This window comes from Camelina sativa, chromosome 17 (genome assembly GCF_000633955.1).
Source record: "Camelina sativa cultivar DH55 chromosome 17, Cs, whole genome shotgun sequence".
In the NCBI taxonomy this organism is placed as follows: Eukaryota; Viridiplantae; Streptophyta; class Magnoliopsida; order Brassicales; family Brassicaceae; genus Camelina; species Camelina sativa.
This window is the reverse complement of record NC_025701.1, coordinates 26,321,417-26,337,880: the sequence shown is the minus strand read 5'-3', so window position 1 is coordinate 26,337,880 and position 16,464 is coordinate 26,321,417. Positions and strand designations below refer to the sequence as shown.

Sequence of the window (16,464 nt, the reverse complement as noted above, 5' to 3'; positions counted from 1 at the left end):
GTTAAAATCTGATTGTTAAAAAGAAAACTTTAAAAGCTGTGGCTGTAATTTTATTAATAACAAAATTATAAGAAAATACAAAGGTGATGATAAAAATTAGAAATTTGTGAAGAGAAGTGGATATCAAAATAAAGGAAAAAAATGCTGATAATTAATGTATAAAAAAAAGTTTGTGCAAAAATATATATAAATTTATAAAAAGTTTTCAATTATGATGGAGGAAGTAAAAAAAAAGGCTTTAACTTTTTTGGTTTTAAAGCGTTATTTCTAAGCTTTAAAAAACGAAAAGAAATAAAAAAGGAAAAAATTAAAGTGGCTGTTGAAACTTAAAAAATTAAAAAAGTCATAAAAATCTGATTGGTAAATAAAATGCTTTTAAGACTTTTAAATATTTTTAAAGTCTTAAAAGCCTTCACCAATCAGGTCCTAAAACGGGTTTAGGCGTTAATAAGATTATAACCTAGTCAATACTACCATGGACTAAGATATTTTTTTTATAGCTCAAACTATAGTTAAATTTGTGAGAAAATATTATAATAAAAAAATAGAGGAATATATCAAATATGGGAAAATGCATAAGCTTTCGTATGAAATTATAATTCAGAAGAAAACAAATTCAAAGAGAATTTAAACCCCAAAGAAATCAAATACGAATTTATAAACATCATATAATTTTCAGCTAAAAAAACAAAATCATTATATAATGACACTATAGCAGTTTGAGCTCACTATAGCTGTTGACAAAAAAAAAAATTATATAATGACTTTCATAAATTATACGGCCCAATAGAGAGACCCAATTCGGAACCCATTAAGACTTTTGTTGATCCCATCAGATTTTCAGATTTTCTCAGCTAAACTAAACCTCTTCTTCTTCAATTCACAGCTTCACGTCGTGGTGGTCGTCGTCTTTGCGTCGCCGGACTTGTGTAGCTCCCGATTTGGTGTCACAGCGAGAGAGAGACGATGACGCTTTTTCACTTCTTCAACTGTGCGATTCTCACATTCGGTCCTCACGCCGTCTACTACTCCGCCACTCCTTTGTATGAACAAATCCTCTTTTTTTTTTTTCTCGATCTGTGGTTTCAAATTTTAGTATCTCTTAGTTCATTCATGCCTAATCTAAGATTTTATCTAGATCCTCTTGCGCATATACTTAATCGCTTACTTCTAAACTTCGTGATCTAGAATCTTAAGGCTTAGTATGAGCTTCTGCAGAACTTAGGTGTTGAGAATCCCCAAATTTGGAATTTGGTATAGTTTGTAATCGGAAAGTTGTGAATCTGCAGATCTGAATATGACACACTTGGAACCTCCGTGAAAGCTGCTGTTGTTTACCTTGCTACAGCTTTGGTTAAGGTTAGTCAACTATAACAATCTTTGGGAGAATCTCTTTAGCTAAGCTTATACCTTAATTCTAAGCTCATTGGGTTGTTTTTTCATGGCAGCTTGTTTGTTTGGCAACTTTTCTGCAAGTATCTGAGACTGAAGTATTTGACCCATACCAGGTATTTTTTACTTGTAGCTAAGCTAAGATCACTGTAAAGATTGTGAAAAGTTAGTCATCTTTACTCTTTAAGTAAAATGATATACAAATAATTCAATGTTAACCAGACTTATCTTTTCTTATGATATAGATGCACATTGTTGACTTTCTTTTTGCTATCAACTTCTACTGTAACTGCTTAGCTTGTTTTGTTATGTTACAATCTAGATGACTAAGTATGGGTTCGATCTCCCTTGTATTAGGAAGCATTGAAAGCAATGATTGGCTTCATTGATGTTGCTGGTCTATACTATGCTCTGGCCCAACTGACACACAGGAACATCTCCCAAAACCATAAGTTTCAGGCTGTTGGCCTTGGTAAGTGGATCTCTGCTGCTACACTAATATCGTTAGCTTCGGATGTAACATTCTATACACATGTTAAAAATCGATGATTTGATGGTGGTCTGGTATATAGAAAAGAAACTCTTTTTTTATGATTACTGAAGGAGTAATTTCCATGTCAAAATTCCATTGGAGCATTCAACCATTTCTAGACTTCTCTCAATGAGTTTCTGCATCACATAATGTTTATCAATGATCATTATGACTAATTTCTATTGGACCTTTCAAGTTTCAACCATTTTTAGACTTCCCCTAATGATCTGTCACATCACGGAATATTTATAAACTTTTATCTAAAAGATGCTTTCGTTTTGTTCAGGATGGGCATTCGCGGATTCTGTTTTGCACAGGTTGGCACCTCTTTGGGTTGGCGCTCGAGGACTGGAGTTCACTTGGGATTATGTATTGCAAGGCCTTGAAGCCAATGCAAATCTGGTATATACAAATTTTTAACTAATAGAATGATCCATCTGTAATTGTTTCTTACTTCCATCAAACTCTTGTGTCAAATTCAGGTGTTCACAATATCTTTAGCTGCGCTAGGTTCGTTGATGTGGCTACGCAAGAACAAGCCGAAGAGTCTGATCCCCATCATATACACATGTGCAGTGATCATCGCAACCATGCCTTCGATCACAAGCTATCTAAAGAGAGTCATGGGATGGCATTTCCCCAAAATTGTTGGGTTTGAGCTGGTGACTTCTTTGGTAATGGCTTTCATCAGTTGTCAACTCTTCATCCTCTGTCAGCGACCGTCTTTGTGATTCCACTTCCCTGCAAGACACAGTTCAACTGCTCTTAGGCAGAGCTTTTTGTTAACGGGAAACTCTTGCGGACATACTTGCCTTGTTTTTTTCGCAGGACTCAGTTTCATGATGAAACTTTGACCTTTATTTGTAGAAGAATATTGAACCATCTTGTCCTTAAATTATTGATCTGGGGAGTTTCATTCGTTCAAGAATGGACTTAGAATCACAATTACTAATGCTTATCCTGAAAATTATTGATGTATGAACAAAAATTAGTCTTGCAAATCTGTTGCTAAACTGTGGCATAAAGCATAGAATAAGTTACGTTGCCCTGTGTTACCATAAATGAGAATCATGTGCTCCTTGTTTATAGGAGACGGTAACCAATTAATCTTCAACAAGAATCCTTAAATGTTCTTACTTAGAATAACCTATTTTTCAAATGTCTCTTTAGTGTGAATCCAAAGATGTCTCTCTTGGAATTCAAATGTAACGCAACAATAGACTTTTTAATTCGCCTGGTTGACAACGTACTACAGGTACTTGTGTGTATAAAATCGATCTCCTTCTTCTTCTCTATGCACATAAACACAACCCTTCTCATTAATGGCTTCAATAGGGTTATTAGAAGCATTCATAGCTTTACTTTGCTTTCTCATCATCTTCTATCACTTCCTCGTCAATAAGGCTAATTTCAGTTACGTCCTCATTAAGAAAACCCTTGGAAGGTACCCATGGAACTGGCCGGTACTTGGTATGCTTCCCGGTGGGCTCTTGAGGCTCCAGTACATCTATGATTGCAGCGTAGAGATTCTCGAGAACTCCAACTTGACGTTTCAATTCAAGGGCCCATGGTTCGTTGGAATGGATGTATTAGTCACGGTTGATCCAGCTAATGTTCATCATATAATGAGCTCAAACTTCTCAAACTACATCAAAGGTCCTATATTCCACGAAATTTTTGAAGCTTTTGGAGACGGGATCATTAATTCGGACTCGGAGCTATGGAGGAACTGGAGGAACGCAGCTCAGACTATATTCAATCATCAAAGGTACCAAAACTTCTCAGCAAGTACCACGAAAACCAAACTCAAGGACGGGCTTGTACCTCTTTTCAATCACTTTGCAGATGAAGAGATGGTTGTGGACTTGCAAGATGTGTTCCAAAGATTTATGTTCGATATAACCTTCAATTTCATAACCGGTTTCGATCCTAGAAGTCTCTCCATTGGAATGCCAGAGGCTGAGTTTTCCAAAGCTCTTGATGATGTGGGAGATGCGATTGTGCATAGGCATATTACACCAAGGTTCGTGTGGAAGCTACAACAATGGATTGGAATCGGAACAGAGAAGACGCTATTGAAAGCTCATGCCACTCTTGATCGTGTTTGTGCCAAATTTATAGCAGCGAAGAGAGAAGAGCTAAGATCACATGGGGTTACTCACAACACCAATGGAGAGAGTGAGGATCTTTTGACATCTCACATAATGCTTGATGCAACCAAGTACGAGCTTTTGAACCCTGGTGATGATAAGTTCCTCAGAGACTTCACAGTAGGTTTCATGGCAGCTGGGAGAGACTCCACGGCTTCTGCACTCACTTGGTTCTTCTGGAATATGTCTGAAAACCCTAACGTGTTAACCAAGATTCTCCAAGAGATCAACACAAATCTACCAAGAACTCGAAATAACCAAGACATGTCATCGTACTTGAACAAGTTGGTGTACTTACACTGCGCATTGAGTGAATCAATGAGGCTCTACCCACCAATTCCATTCGAACGCAAGTCTCCAATCAAAGAAGATGAGCTTCCAAGTGGACACAAAGTTAAAGAAAATATCAATATTATGATCTTTATCTACGCGATGGGGAGAATGAAAACCGTATGGGGCGAAGATGCAATGGAGTTCAAGCCAGAGAGATGGATTTCGGAGACAGGAGGGTTGAGACATGAGCCTTCTTACAAGTTCTTATCGTTCAATGCCGGCCCAAGAACATGTCTCGGTAAGAATTTGGCCATGACTTTGATGAAGACAGTGATCGTCAAAATATTACAAAACTATGAGATTAAGGTCGTTAGTGGACAAAAGATTGAGCCAAAACCTGGTCTCATTCTTCACATGAAGTATGGGCTTAAAGTCACAATGACTAAAAAATGTTCCAGCTTGGAGTAAAATACTCATGTTAATTGGTTTTTATTTATTTATTTTGATCACATAGAATGATCCTAAGACAAATGGTAACTGATTTGTGATTTCTGGAATGTATTTTTCAACCTTAAATTTCAGCTTGAAGCTGATTTATTTATGATTGGTCTAACTTGTATTATATGAGACCCTTACGCATAACCGTAATTTAGGATAAACTAAAACTTAACAAAATGATATATATTGTATTCGTAAATTGCCACACAAGTTATGAAAGACTTATCATTTTAATGCAGATCCGGACAAATTCACATAATTTATACTTAACAATATTACAGCTCATACTCTCATAGTTAATTGTAATCGTGTATTTTCGTTTTGTGTAATCATCATCTTGGTTTTGGTTGCTATATTTAGTGGGTTTGGTTATTGCTTGGATTTTTGACATTTTTCTAGGAATTCATAATTGATTTCATTTTCTTATTTGAATTATGGATTTCTTGTGTAAAATTTTGTTGGATTGATTGAAGCTGGAATTTTTAATATTCGCTTTGATTAAATATTCAACAGATTTGTTCCAATGCTATAGCAGATTTGCATAGATTTTCAGTCGACTTGTTTGTGACTAGTGTATTTCTGACCGGCTTGTTGGTGTGTTATATAGGCCTTATAAGGGACTTGTAAGTGTGTCTTGGCATATATGCAGTTGCATTTTTCTAAAGCCTTATCTTATTTAACCAACAATTTGATTGAGACATCAGCTTCACTCTTCTAAGGCTTTAATTAGTTGGCCAAATAACTAAAGGTCTTTATTTATCGACTAATCGTTGACGTAATCGGTTTAATGAACACGCCTTAAATCTTTGATTGCTTCACCTTCACCTTACGTGATGAGAAAGTTGGAGTTAATCACCAAAGGGTACTGGGCTCGTGGTGAAACTGTGAAAGTGAACCAGAATATGTAGGGGTATTAAAAACAATAATTTTATAAAATCCTCAGTTAATTAAAAGCTTAAACCATCTCCACGAAGTTCCTTGAAATTTATATGATAATCCGTACATCATTTTCCGAAAATGTTGAAATTTCTCACATATTAAGTTCCCAAACACACGTAAAAAATGCATTACTTCACAAGTCATTTAACCTAATTTTGTGTTGTGTATATCTCCTAAAAATGTAAATATAACTTACAAACTGTACATATATCTCGAAAATATGATATCTCAATATATTTAAATATCGTGTCATAACAAAGATAGAATTTGAGTTGTATATAAATTCCATAGGAGATGAGCCAAAATTACATACATGCATACCAACTAAATAACACTCAAAAACATAGAAAAATTATACCACAATGGACGATCATTTCAACTCTCTTCACCAACTATATTTGATCCGATTATGTTTCTTTAACCAAACCATCAGTCCATCACCTAATCCAATGGTCCGGTTTAACCAGAGGTAGCTTTGGCTACTATACGACATTTATTTTAGAGTTTTACATTGTGTGACGAGAAGAGTGTGCACGATCAAAATAATTATGAACATAGTTACATAGGCACTAACAAAAATACGGTCTTAACTCTCATGTGATTAAATAAGAAGGGAAAAATGATTGCCAGCTACGCCAAGTATATACCAATACATCGCCACACATACAAACTATATAAATGTTTTATTAACTACACGAACTATTGTCATTATATACAGACATGTATAAACAAACATGAGTTATGTGTACAACACCATAACCATCTAATTCTGATACTTTCTTAGCCGGAATCCGGTGTTGACCGGTATTGACCGGTGTTGACCAATTTTTTTTTTTCATAAACAACAAAAATTAACAAAATAATTACATAACTTTACTAAAAGATTATATAATAAAATTTTACTACAAAATAGTACAACAAATATACATTTTCGTTTTGTAAATTCAAAAGTTAGTTTTAAAATTTATACCATATTATATTTATTATATACAAAAAGGAAATGTATATTTAATTTGTTATATACCATATTATATTTGTTATATACAAAAGGAAAATGTATATTTGTTATAATACTTTGTAGTAAAATTTTATTATATACAAAAATTTCCTTTTATATAACAAATATAATATGGTATATAACAAATGATGAGACATATAATCTTTTCTTAAAATCTTTTGGCTTAAAAATGTTCATAGACTTTTTTTAATTGTGTCTAATTTTTTTTTTGTCAAAGTATATTGCACCTTGCTATATATATTTAACCTTTGATTTACCATTATTTTTTATATATTTGTTATATAAAAATATTTAATAGCATGCTACATAATAAAATATAATAGGGTATACAAATGATATGGTATAAAATTAAAAACCAAATTTTGAATTTATAAAAGGAAAATGTATATTTGTTGTATTATTTTGTAGTAAAAATTTATTATATAATCTTTTAGTAAAGTTATGTAATTTTTTTAAACTTTTGTTCTTTGTAAAAAATAGATAAAAATTTTAATTTTTTGGTCAACATTGGTCAACACCGGTCAACATTGNACAAATATAATATGATATATAACAAATGATGAGACATATAATTTTTTCTTAAAATCTTTTGGCTTAAAAATGTTCATAGACTTTTTATAATTGAGTCTAATTTGTTTTTTTTTGTTAAAGTATATTGTACCTTGCTATATAACCTTTGATTTACCATTATTTTTATATACTTGTTATATAAAAATATTTAATAGCATGCTACATAATAAAATATAATAGGGTATACAAATGATATGGTATAAAATTAAAAACCAAATTTTGAATTTATAAAAAGAAAATGTATATTTGTTGTATTATTTTGTAGTAAAAATTTATTATATAATCTTTTAGTAAAGTTATGTAATTTTTTTAAACTTTTGTTCTTTGTAAAAAATAGATAAAAATTTTAATTTTTTGGTCAACATTGGTCAACACCGGTCAACATTGGTTAACGCCTGTCAATACTGGTCAACACCGAATTCCGGCAAACAAATCATCGAATTAGATGGTTATGGTGTTGTACACATAACTCATGTTTGTTTATGCATGTCCTTATGTAATGACAATAATTCATGTAGCTAACAAAACATTTATATTATTCGTATGTTTGGTTATGTGTTGGCTAATACTTGGTCGTTGAGAAGAGGGAACACAAACATGTTTATGTGGATCCTACACATTCATAGAGCTAAAACATAGACACATTTATAGCTCTTTGTAGATCGTACCTTTGTTTCCATTTTTGCACTAAAGAATCACAATAAAGCAAAAGAAACATAGCCAAGAATACGTACGATTAGCGAAAGAAAAATAAAATTTATTTATTTATATTTATTATAACAAAAATAAAAATAATGGACGGTCACAATGCGATGATAACCACCACCCATCACTTTCATGTAACTGTAATATTGATACGTCGATTTTCCGAATTTCTCGTCAGTTTCTACCTTAAAACTATAAATTTTAAAGTGACATTTCTCGCATTTTCGAATTTTCTATGATAGTTAACGTATAGTGAAACTTTTGGCGTATTAATATTAAAGTCTTATATAATGATCCGACCAAGCTTTGGCTCATATATATACCGATATACGTTATAAGTTACTACACGTGGCTTACAACCAATAATTACGTGTAGTTACTACACGTGGCTTACACCCTTTTCTCTTAAAATCTATAAAGTACGTTTTGTAAAAATTTTATTGTAACTCTTCGGTCAGATTAGTGTTGAAAACATTGATCAGTCGGATTATTAAAGTTTTTCATCTTTGGGGTTAAGTACATTTACACTTTTTTTTTTCTAGAGTATTTTGTTCATGAAATAATAAAATCTCCAACACTTTGCTTCTTTCTATCCTTTGATTAATCGACTCCAACTAGTGCATAACAATTTCTTTATAATATTATTGATATTCAAACGATAACCCTAGCTTAATAATATATATGTATAATAGAGATATTAAATTACTATTAAAAGATATCATATTCAACCTACTCTACGAACCTCATAATAATTCATCATTTGACTTGGTTTTTTTGTTGTTATTTACCTACAAACAATCCCAAATCTCTTAGAAACCGAATAAAATCCTACATTTAATCACGTGGCACCCTCCAAACTTTGACCGATTTGTCAAGACTCCCACTATACACAACCAACCTCCTATCTCCTCCGTCTTCTTCTTCACCTCCGGTTGGCTCCCCCACCGCTAAACACTTAACCGGTCCGGTATGACCGGTTAACACAGAGATACACGTGTGAACCTTCCCGTCCCTCTTCCACACGCATATCTTCTTATCCGCCGCACCACTAAACAACATTTTTCCGGCGGCGGCGAGACAGAGCACGGCGAGTCTATGTTTCTTGAAAACACCACAATGTTTCAAGATTTTCTTCTCTCCCATCTCCCAATAGTTCACAGCTCCGTCGCTTGAACCGCTGTAAACCGCCACGTGGCTTACAACCAAAGCCGTAACCGCTGATTCTTGCTTTAACAAAGTCTGGACGAGAGAGTGAGCCGTACGCTTCCCTCTGATCTCACGTTTCCAGACCTTTACAGTTCCATCGGCCGAGCCAGTGAACACAAGGCTCTCCGCGGCTGCAACCGTGTTCACTGCGTCGTCGTGAGCTTTGATGGACTCGATGCATTTCAAGTCATGGATACGCCAAACCTTGACCGTCCGATCCCATGACGCCGAATACAACAGCCCTTGATCTTCCACTAAGCTCAAACACGAAACGGCATCGGAATGCTTGATCCATAGCGCCGTACGACGACGTCTCACTTCCACGTAGTTGCTCGGCTTCACTGAACTCTTCAAAACGTCTTTCAAAGCCGGTAAGCTCCCGGCGCGTGTGTACACTCGCGGGTTCTTGGAAGAGGTTTTCCAAACCCGGATCTTACCGTCTTGATGACCCGTGAACACCTTCTCCTCCCGACTAATCACTATCGCTTTAACCAGTCCGCTGTTCGATTTAAACCCACTAAACTCGTTTAAGTTTTTCCAAACCCTAATGTGATTATTATCCGATCCTGTGTACAAAAGATCATTAGTTGCGGCTAACGAGTAAATGTGGCCTTCTTCTCGTACAATCTCTCCGACCAGACTGTCTCCATCCGAGTATCCGCGGGTCAGGTCTGATCGTGGCATTTTGGTCGTAAAATCTAGATCGTCTGATTAGTTTCTTTAGAGTTTTAGAAAGCTAAACACCCCGGACATAGAGGAAAGAGTTTGAGGGTAGTTGGTTGCATTATAAGAAGGTAGCAAAGCAATGGGAGTATGACACGTTTAAAGTTGTAATTTCGTTTTGTTTTGTCCACTTTTTATACTAAAATAATCTTCATAAGTGAACCCTGTGAATGTTGTCCTTATTGCTAAATATAGCCATATAGGGAATGAATCATGAGTGTATGTGTATATATGATAACATTGTTTTATTGTTTTCGTCATAATTTTAAAGTAAGTGGGGGGACCGCTAATAATAAGATGGCACGTATAATATATGATACGACTTTGTCTTCAGAATTTCACTTTTTGTAAGGGAAACTTTAAATTGTTGAGAAGTTATCATTGGTTGATTAAGTAAAAGACACAATTTTGCTAAGCAAGAAGTGCTATTTGAGGATAGGCATGATAAGGCTAGGGGGTTATCGCACATAGTAAGGCATCCTCTTCTTTGGGATAGTGTATGCATAAAATACATCATGTGAATCGAATGGGGATGTTGACAAAAAAAAAGTCGAATGGGGATATTTAGAGACAAAAGAAAAAATTCTTTGTTGTTTGGGTTTACATAATTAACGACAACTTAGCGCGTGAATATGCGATTTGCAAATTATTACTTATGTTTATATATATGGCATAGATTAGAGCAATTAGTCCAAAATGGTAAATTTAAACTGTGTGTGAGTTGAAAACAACAAGAATTGGTTTATTTGATTTTGCAGGTTTATTTTTCATATATGTGAAAATCATAAAACATCTAAAGGAACGGATGATTAATTATTAAATAATATATGTCTCATCTGATATCATACCAAAAAACTAAAATATGTATTTAACAAAAAAAAAGAAGTTCATTTGCGTATGTGAGAACATCTTATATGAATTTGTANTTGCGGCTAACGAGTAAATGTGGCCTTCTTCTCGTACAATCTCTCCGACCAGACTGTCTCCATCCGAGTATCCGCGGGTCAGGTCTGATCGTGGCATTTTGGTCGTAAAATCTAGATCGTCTGATTAGTTTCTTTAGAGTTTTAGAAAGCTAAACACCCCGGACATAGAGGAAAGAGTTTGAGGGTAGTTGGTTGCATTATAAGAAGGTAGCAAAGCAATGGGAGTATGACACGTTTAAAGTTGTAATTTCGTTTTGTTTTGTCCACTTTTTATACTAAAATAATCTTCATAAGTGAACCCTGTGAATGTTGTCCTTATTGCTAAATATAGCCATATAGGGAATGAATCATGAGTGTATGTGTATATATGATAACATTGTTTTATTGTTTTCGTCATAATTTTAAAGTAAGTGGGGGGACCGCTAATAATAAGATGGCACGTATAATATATGATACGACTTTGTCTTCAGAATTTCACTTTTTGTAAGGGAAACTTTAAATTGTTGAGAAGTTATCATTGGTTGATTAAGTAAAAGACACAATTTTGCTAAGCAAGAAGTGCTATTTGAGGATAGGCATGATAAGGCTAGGGGGTTATCGCACATAGTAAGGCATCCTCTTCTTTGGGATAGTGTATGCATAAAATACATCATGTGAATCGAATGGGGATGTTGACAAAAAAAAAGTCGAATGGGGATATTTAGAGACAAAAGAAAAAATTCTTTGTTGTTTGGGTTTACATAATTAACGACAACTTAGCGCGTGAATATGCGATTTGCAAATTATTACTTATGTTTATATATATGGCATAGATTAGAGCAATTAGTCCAAAATGGTAAATTTAAACTGTGTGTGAGTTGAAAACAACAAGAATTGGTTTATTTGATTTTGCAGGTTTATTTTTCATATATGTGAAAATCATAAAACATCTAAAGGAACGGATGATTAATTATTAAATAATATATGTCTCATCTGATATCATACCAAAAAACTAAAATATGTATTTAACAAAAAAAAAGAAGTTCATTTGCGTATGTGAGAACATCTTATATGAATTTGTAACAAGTTTGTTGTCACGCATTGTTCACTCCTACTTCAAAGCAACAATCAATCTTCCTGAAAAGCATAATTTGATGGTAAAAGAGCAAATGAATATCACAAATCAAACTTGTGAGATACAATTAGTTGAGACGATTATAGTTGCTTGTCAAATATAATACTCAAACAATTTGTAGAAAAGAGTACTCTAAATAACTCAATTGTGATATTTAAAAAAAAAATTCACTTCTGCATTTTAGATAAAAGAATACAGTTAAAAACTTAGGAACTGTGGCTTAAGAATGTAACTAAGGAGACTCCCTAACTAAACGGACCTACCATCAGGCTAGGTACGAGACTTACGAATATGTAACTATAAGGAACTCAATAAAAAGTTACATAATTTAAGTGTACATATATAATCCTAAGTCAAAAATATAAATCACAATATGAGACAGAAGTTAGCCAAAAAGTTACACAAATTACTACCGTATAGTATGCTTAATTAATAAGTCATAATTCACCTTTAGAGCGACATATCTAAAGACTCATATTTACATATCACGTTTTACGAATTTTCCCATTGAAACGATGGATGGTTTCTATTGACATAGTATACTAAATAAATTATACAAAACATGTGTAGATTTAAAGTCAAATACATGTGCAGAATACGAATTTAAATGAAAGTTGTCTGTTATTATCTTTTATGTACGCAGTTGTATTTACATGTTTTACCCCATTATGCATGTACACATGTCGATTCCATGACTTTTGGGTTTTGGCTTTGTGATTTTACAAGCAAGCAACCTATTTATTATTTCTTTAACATGTGTAAATATATAACATATCATTTGTCTATAATAATTTATAAATTTATTTTAAAAACAATCCGAATAACGGTGACAACCTTATCTACAAATATCTAACATTTCACTATTAGTAATAATTATAAATTCACTAAAAAGTTTGGTCCAAAACGATTAATTTTTTTTTTTTGTCATTAGACATACTAAAAAGATGATTGTTCATCTTCTAATTTCAAAATTCTAGCCCGTGGCAATCATCAATTTGCGGTTCTAACCCATGTCCGAAAACTTTCATTCTTCAAGACCTCTTTTTTCATAGGTTTATGATTCTGTTCTGATATACTTTTCTCCAAATAGTCTTCTACGACCATATCACGTACATTCTAGTTCTTTATCAATCAAGGCTCTACCACGGTTCAATTGTGTATCTCTACGCAATAAAATTGGACTTAATTTTAGCAAGCCATCTTAAAATGATACGTCAAAATATGACTACCTTAATTAAGTAATGTAGTTATGCCATACCTCTATCTCTGAATTACTCAATACAGTATATAATAACAATATAGATACATTTATTTTATGGCTCTTTTACTCATGTATATAAACTCTTATCATTCATCTCATATTCTCATATGATACAAGTTAATTCCATACATAAATATATACTCCATTTTTCATCAACTTTACACGTTTCGAGTGATACCACAATCTAGAGCACGTAGGTTACCATTCCCGGATGCTAAATAATTATCTGCTAAAGAAACAAACAATGATAATAGTCGTTATATTGGAATCATGTGTCAATGTGGAGGAACCAAAACTGTATTGGCCCAACCACTATGTTTTCTACCCAAATATGGACATCTTCAGAGGCATTTGGACCGTGCACACATGCTCCTTTTATACCCATTGCTTTGTTTTTAAAACCTTTCAACCGTTCTTTTTGTTTTGCGAACCAAGAGAGTTTTTCTTAAGCAACCTACTTTAATAATGTGACCATTAATCGAAACTGGTTTAGTGTATTAGCCTTCCGACATAATTTGTAGAGTGTGATTGGTTACGATATTTTCTGCGTGTTGTTAGGGCATCTTTAAAGGGATAACACTTTTTAGTGTTCTTAAGTTAAATATATTAGGAAAATAATCTAAAATCACTTGTTAAGAACTTTTGTTAAAAAGTTAGTTATAGGGAGAACATGGTTAAGATCAGTAGATTTAATAATAAAATATTCTTAAACATTTTAAAATTATAAAATCTAATAAATTTAGTATATAATATTACAATAAAACTTATTACAATTATATAATATTTCTTAAATATATTTTAAAACTTATAAACTTTTAAAATATAAATATTATAAAAGAACATTTAAATTTTTTACTTATAAAACATATAATAAAGAAGATGATATTACCATTACCTTTCTTCGCCGGAGATGAGACGAGACAGACGAGACGCCGGAGACAGACGAGACGCCGGAGACAAACGAGACGAGTAGACGGTAAAGAGATCGCCGACGAGATAGATGAGACAGCGGCGACGGAGGAGACTACGAGATCTCTTGCAGAGAAGGTGAGGAGCTTCGCAAGACAGCCGAGAACGTCGAGAGGAAGAGCTTGCAGAGACGCCGGACACAGACGAGCTCGCGGAGACGGTTACGAAGAGATCGGCACAGAATCGCCCTTTGAAGACCAGAGAAGATGAACCCTAGGTCGATAAAACCAAAGAAGAGGAAACCAAATAAAACACTCGACCCCCAAATAATTCTTTCCAATAAATTTTGGACACGTCGCTCAAGAACACAACTCAAAACAGTTGCGAAATAAGCACATGTTTTGGTCGAAAAGCCCAGTTTCGAATATTTTGGATTAAAAATAACATCAAGCACACCCCTAAAGATGGCCCGATAAAGATGGCCTTAATATGTAACTAACTAGTAGTAAAGAATTAATAACAGAAAACAGTGGTGGCACAAAAGAAAACAGAAAAACAATGACAACACAAAAAAGTTGGTATGCTTACCCCTCCCGAAGTAAACAAGACAGCAAACAGATTTGTAATTGTGTGTTATTTTTTTCAAATTACTTGTCATTTAAGGTTTTCTAGCACGAACTAAACAAATTATAATTTATTTTATTTTACTTTTTTTCAATTATGTGAATTTATTATTGGTCAAGAGATTAAAATAGTTGAAATAAATTGGTTTTTTTTTAATACCAAATATCTACTTCGAAAATTTAAAATAACAACTACTATGCAACAAAATTTAATTTTTAATATAACAAAAAAGTAATATTTATTAAAAAGGGTATTTTTGAAAATGAATATTTAAAAATGATATTTCTAATAAAATTTTATGTTTATTATTGTTTATAATTTGCTATAATAGCTGAGCATGTTGGGTGCCAGATGTATTTGGCGAAGTCTTTCCCCGTTCCATGCAGAGTTGGAGGCTTTGCTTTAGGCCTGAAGTGTCTTCTTGCTAATGGAGTGGTCAGACAGACTGTGCCGATCTAGTCACAGTGATTGAAACTTCGGAGAATTGACCTGTTTTTTCTACTCTATTAGATAAATTTTACCTGCTTTGGGCCGCTTTTCCTCTTTTTTCCTTGTCCAAAATTTTTTGTTTGTTGAATTTAAAGGCGGATTGTCTAGCTGAGTCATCTAAAACTCTAATTTCAGCAATTTTTTTTGTAAATATGTTTCCTCCAAATTGGGATACCAACGCTAAATATGTTTCCTCCAAATTGGGATACCAACGCTGATGTTCTTTTTTACGTAATGTTCGGTTGATTCAAAATTTTGATACGAATTACAATATTTCATTACAAAACAATATGAAATAGTTTGCTTGTATAATGAGAGAACGTCAAAGCACCTACTGGATTGGATGGAGCTTTGATGCTCTTTTATTTTAAAATCCACTTTGACAAAAGTTGGCTATACCTTTAATTTAAGATTCTATGTGCACTACGCGTTTTAGCGAGTATTATTTTTTCCATTTTTTTTTATCCTAGCAAGTATAACTTCATGATATAAACAAGGATTACGTACAAATCTTTTTCTGTTATAGTTTTCTTGGAATTTTTTTATCAAGTATAGACTAAAAAACGTGTTTTTATGAGATCAAATTTTGTCTTTCTATCTTTTCAAAGCCTTAGGGTTGCTTTATGTCTTGTCTATATATATATATGTCAATCTCAATATTGATTTTTGTCATTTTATGTCAATCTCAATATTGATTTTTGTTCACTTTCAAAAAGTAATTCGTTTTGGATAACATTTTTTTATTAGAATATATTCTAAAATTCCATGAAATCATATATATAAAAGTAGAGTTTCAATCTCTCCTTATTGGTCCACTTGGCAATGCAATTTTAACAAAAAAAAATTATATTAAAACACAAATTTAAAACAATTAATTTTCAGATTTAACTCACATAATATAAAACTGAAATCTTTATAGCTTCTCCCTATAAATTATGCATTAACTTTATTTCTCCACTAAGTTGTATTAATCAATTGTATTAAAACAAAACAATAAATTAGAATTGTAACTCTCATTTTTCTAAATGTAATTTTTCATCATTTCTCTTCCTATAAATACTCATTATCTTATTCTCTTAGTCTATCACTCTTTCATTCTCTCATCTTCTTCCACTACTCTCAAATCTCTTTTTTG

General features: G+C 33.1%; 3 protein-coding genes across 3 annotated transcripts; 2 read left to right on the top strand and 1 right to left on the bottom strand.

Moving 5' to 3' along the window:
- Positions 847 to 2,925, top strand: LOC104758059 (transmembrane protein 147). Its single transcript, XM_010480863.2, has 6 exons — positions 847 to 1,043; positions 1,290 to 1,359; positions 1,449 to 1,508; positions 1,750 to 1,864; positions 2,211 to 2,326; positions 2,407 to 2,925. Exons 1-6 carry the CDS (start codon positions 967 to 969, stop codon positions 2,653 to 2,655), a joined length of 687 nt encoding a protein of 228 aa, XP_010479165.1. The 5' UTR covers positions 847 to 966; the 3' UTR covers positions 2,656 to 2,925.
- LOC104758058 (alkane hydroxylase MAH1) lies at positions 3,247 to 4,895 on the top strand. The gene has a single exon (XM_010480862.1). It carries the CDS (start codon positions 3,247 to 3,249, stop codon positions 4,813 to 4,815), a length of 1,569 nt encoding a protein of 522 aa, XP_010479164.1. The 3' UTR covers positions 4,816 to 4,895.
- Positions 8,689 to 10,039, bottom strand: LOC104758057 (myosin heavy chain kinase B-like). Its single transcript, XM_010480861.2, has one exon. It carries the CDS (start codon positions 9,965 to 9,967, stop codon positions 8,912 to 8,914), a length of 1,056 nt encoding a protein of 351 aa, XP_010479163.1. The 5' UTR covers positions 9,968 to 10,039; the 3' UTR covers positions 8,689 to 8,911.

Bases quoted from the DNA above. Each gene is read 5' to 3' on its own strand.
- LOC104758058 (XM_010480862.1), top strand. From the start codon at position 3,247: ATGGCTTCAATAGGGTTATTAGAAGCATTCATAGCTTTACTTTGCTTT.
- LOC104758057 (XM_010480861.2), bottom strand. From the start codon at position 9,967: ATGCCACGATCAGACCTGACCCGCGGATACTCGGATGGAGACAGTCTG.
- LOC104758059 (XM_010480863.2), top strand. From the start codon at position 967: ATGACGCTTTTTCACTTCTTCAACTGTGCGATTCTCACATTCGGTCCT. The intron at 1,044-1,289 runs GTATGAACAAAT...GTGAATCTGCAG, and splicing joins TACTACTCCGCCACTCCTTT to ATCTGAATATGACACACTTG. The intron at 1,509-1,749 runs GTATTTTTTACT...CCCTTGTATTAG, and splicing joins AAGTATTTGACCCATACCAG to GAAGCATTGAAAGCAATGAT.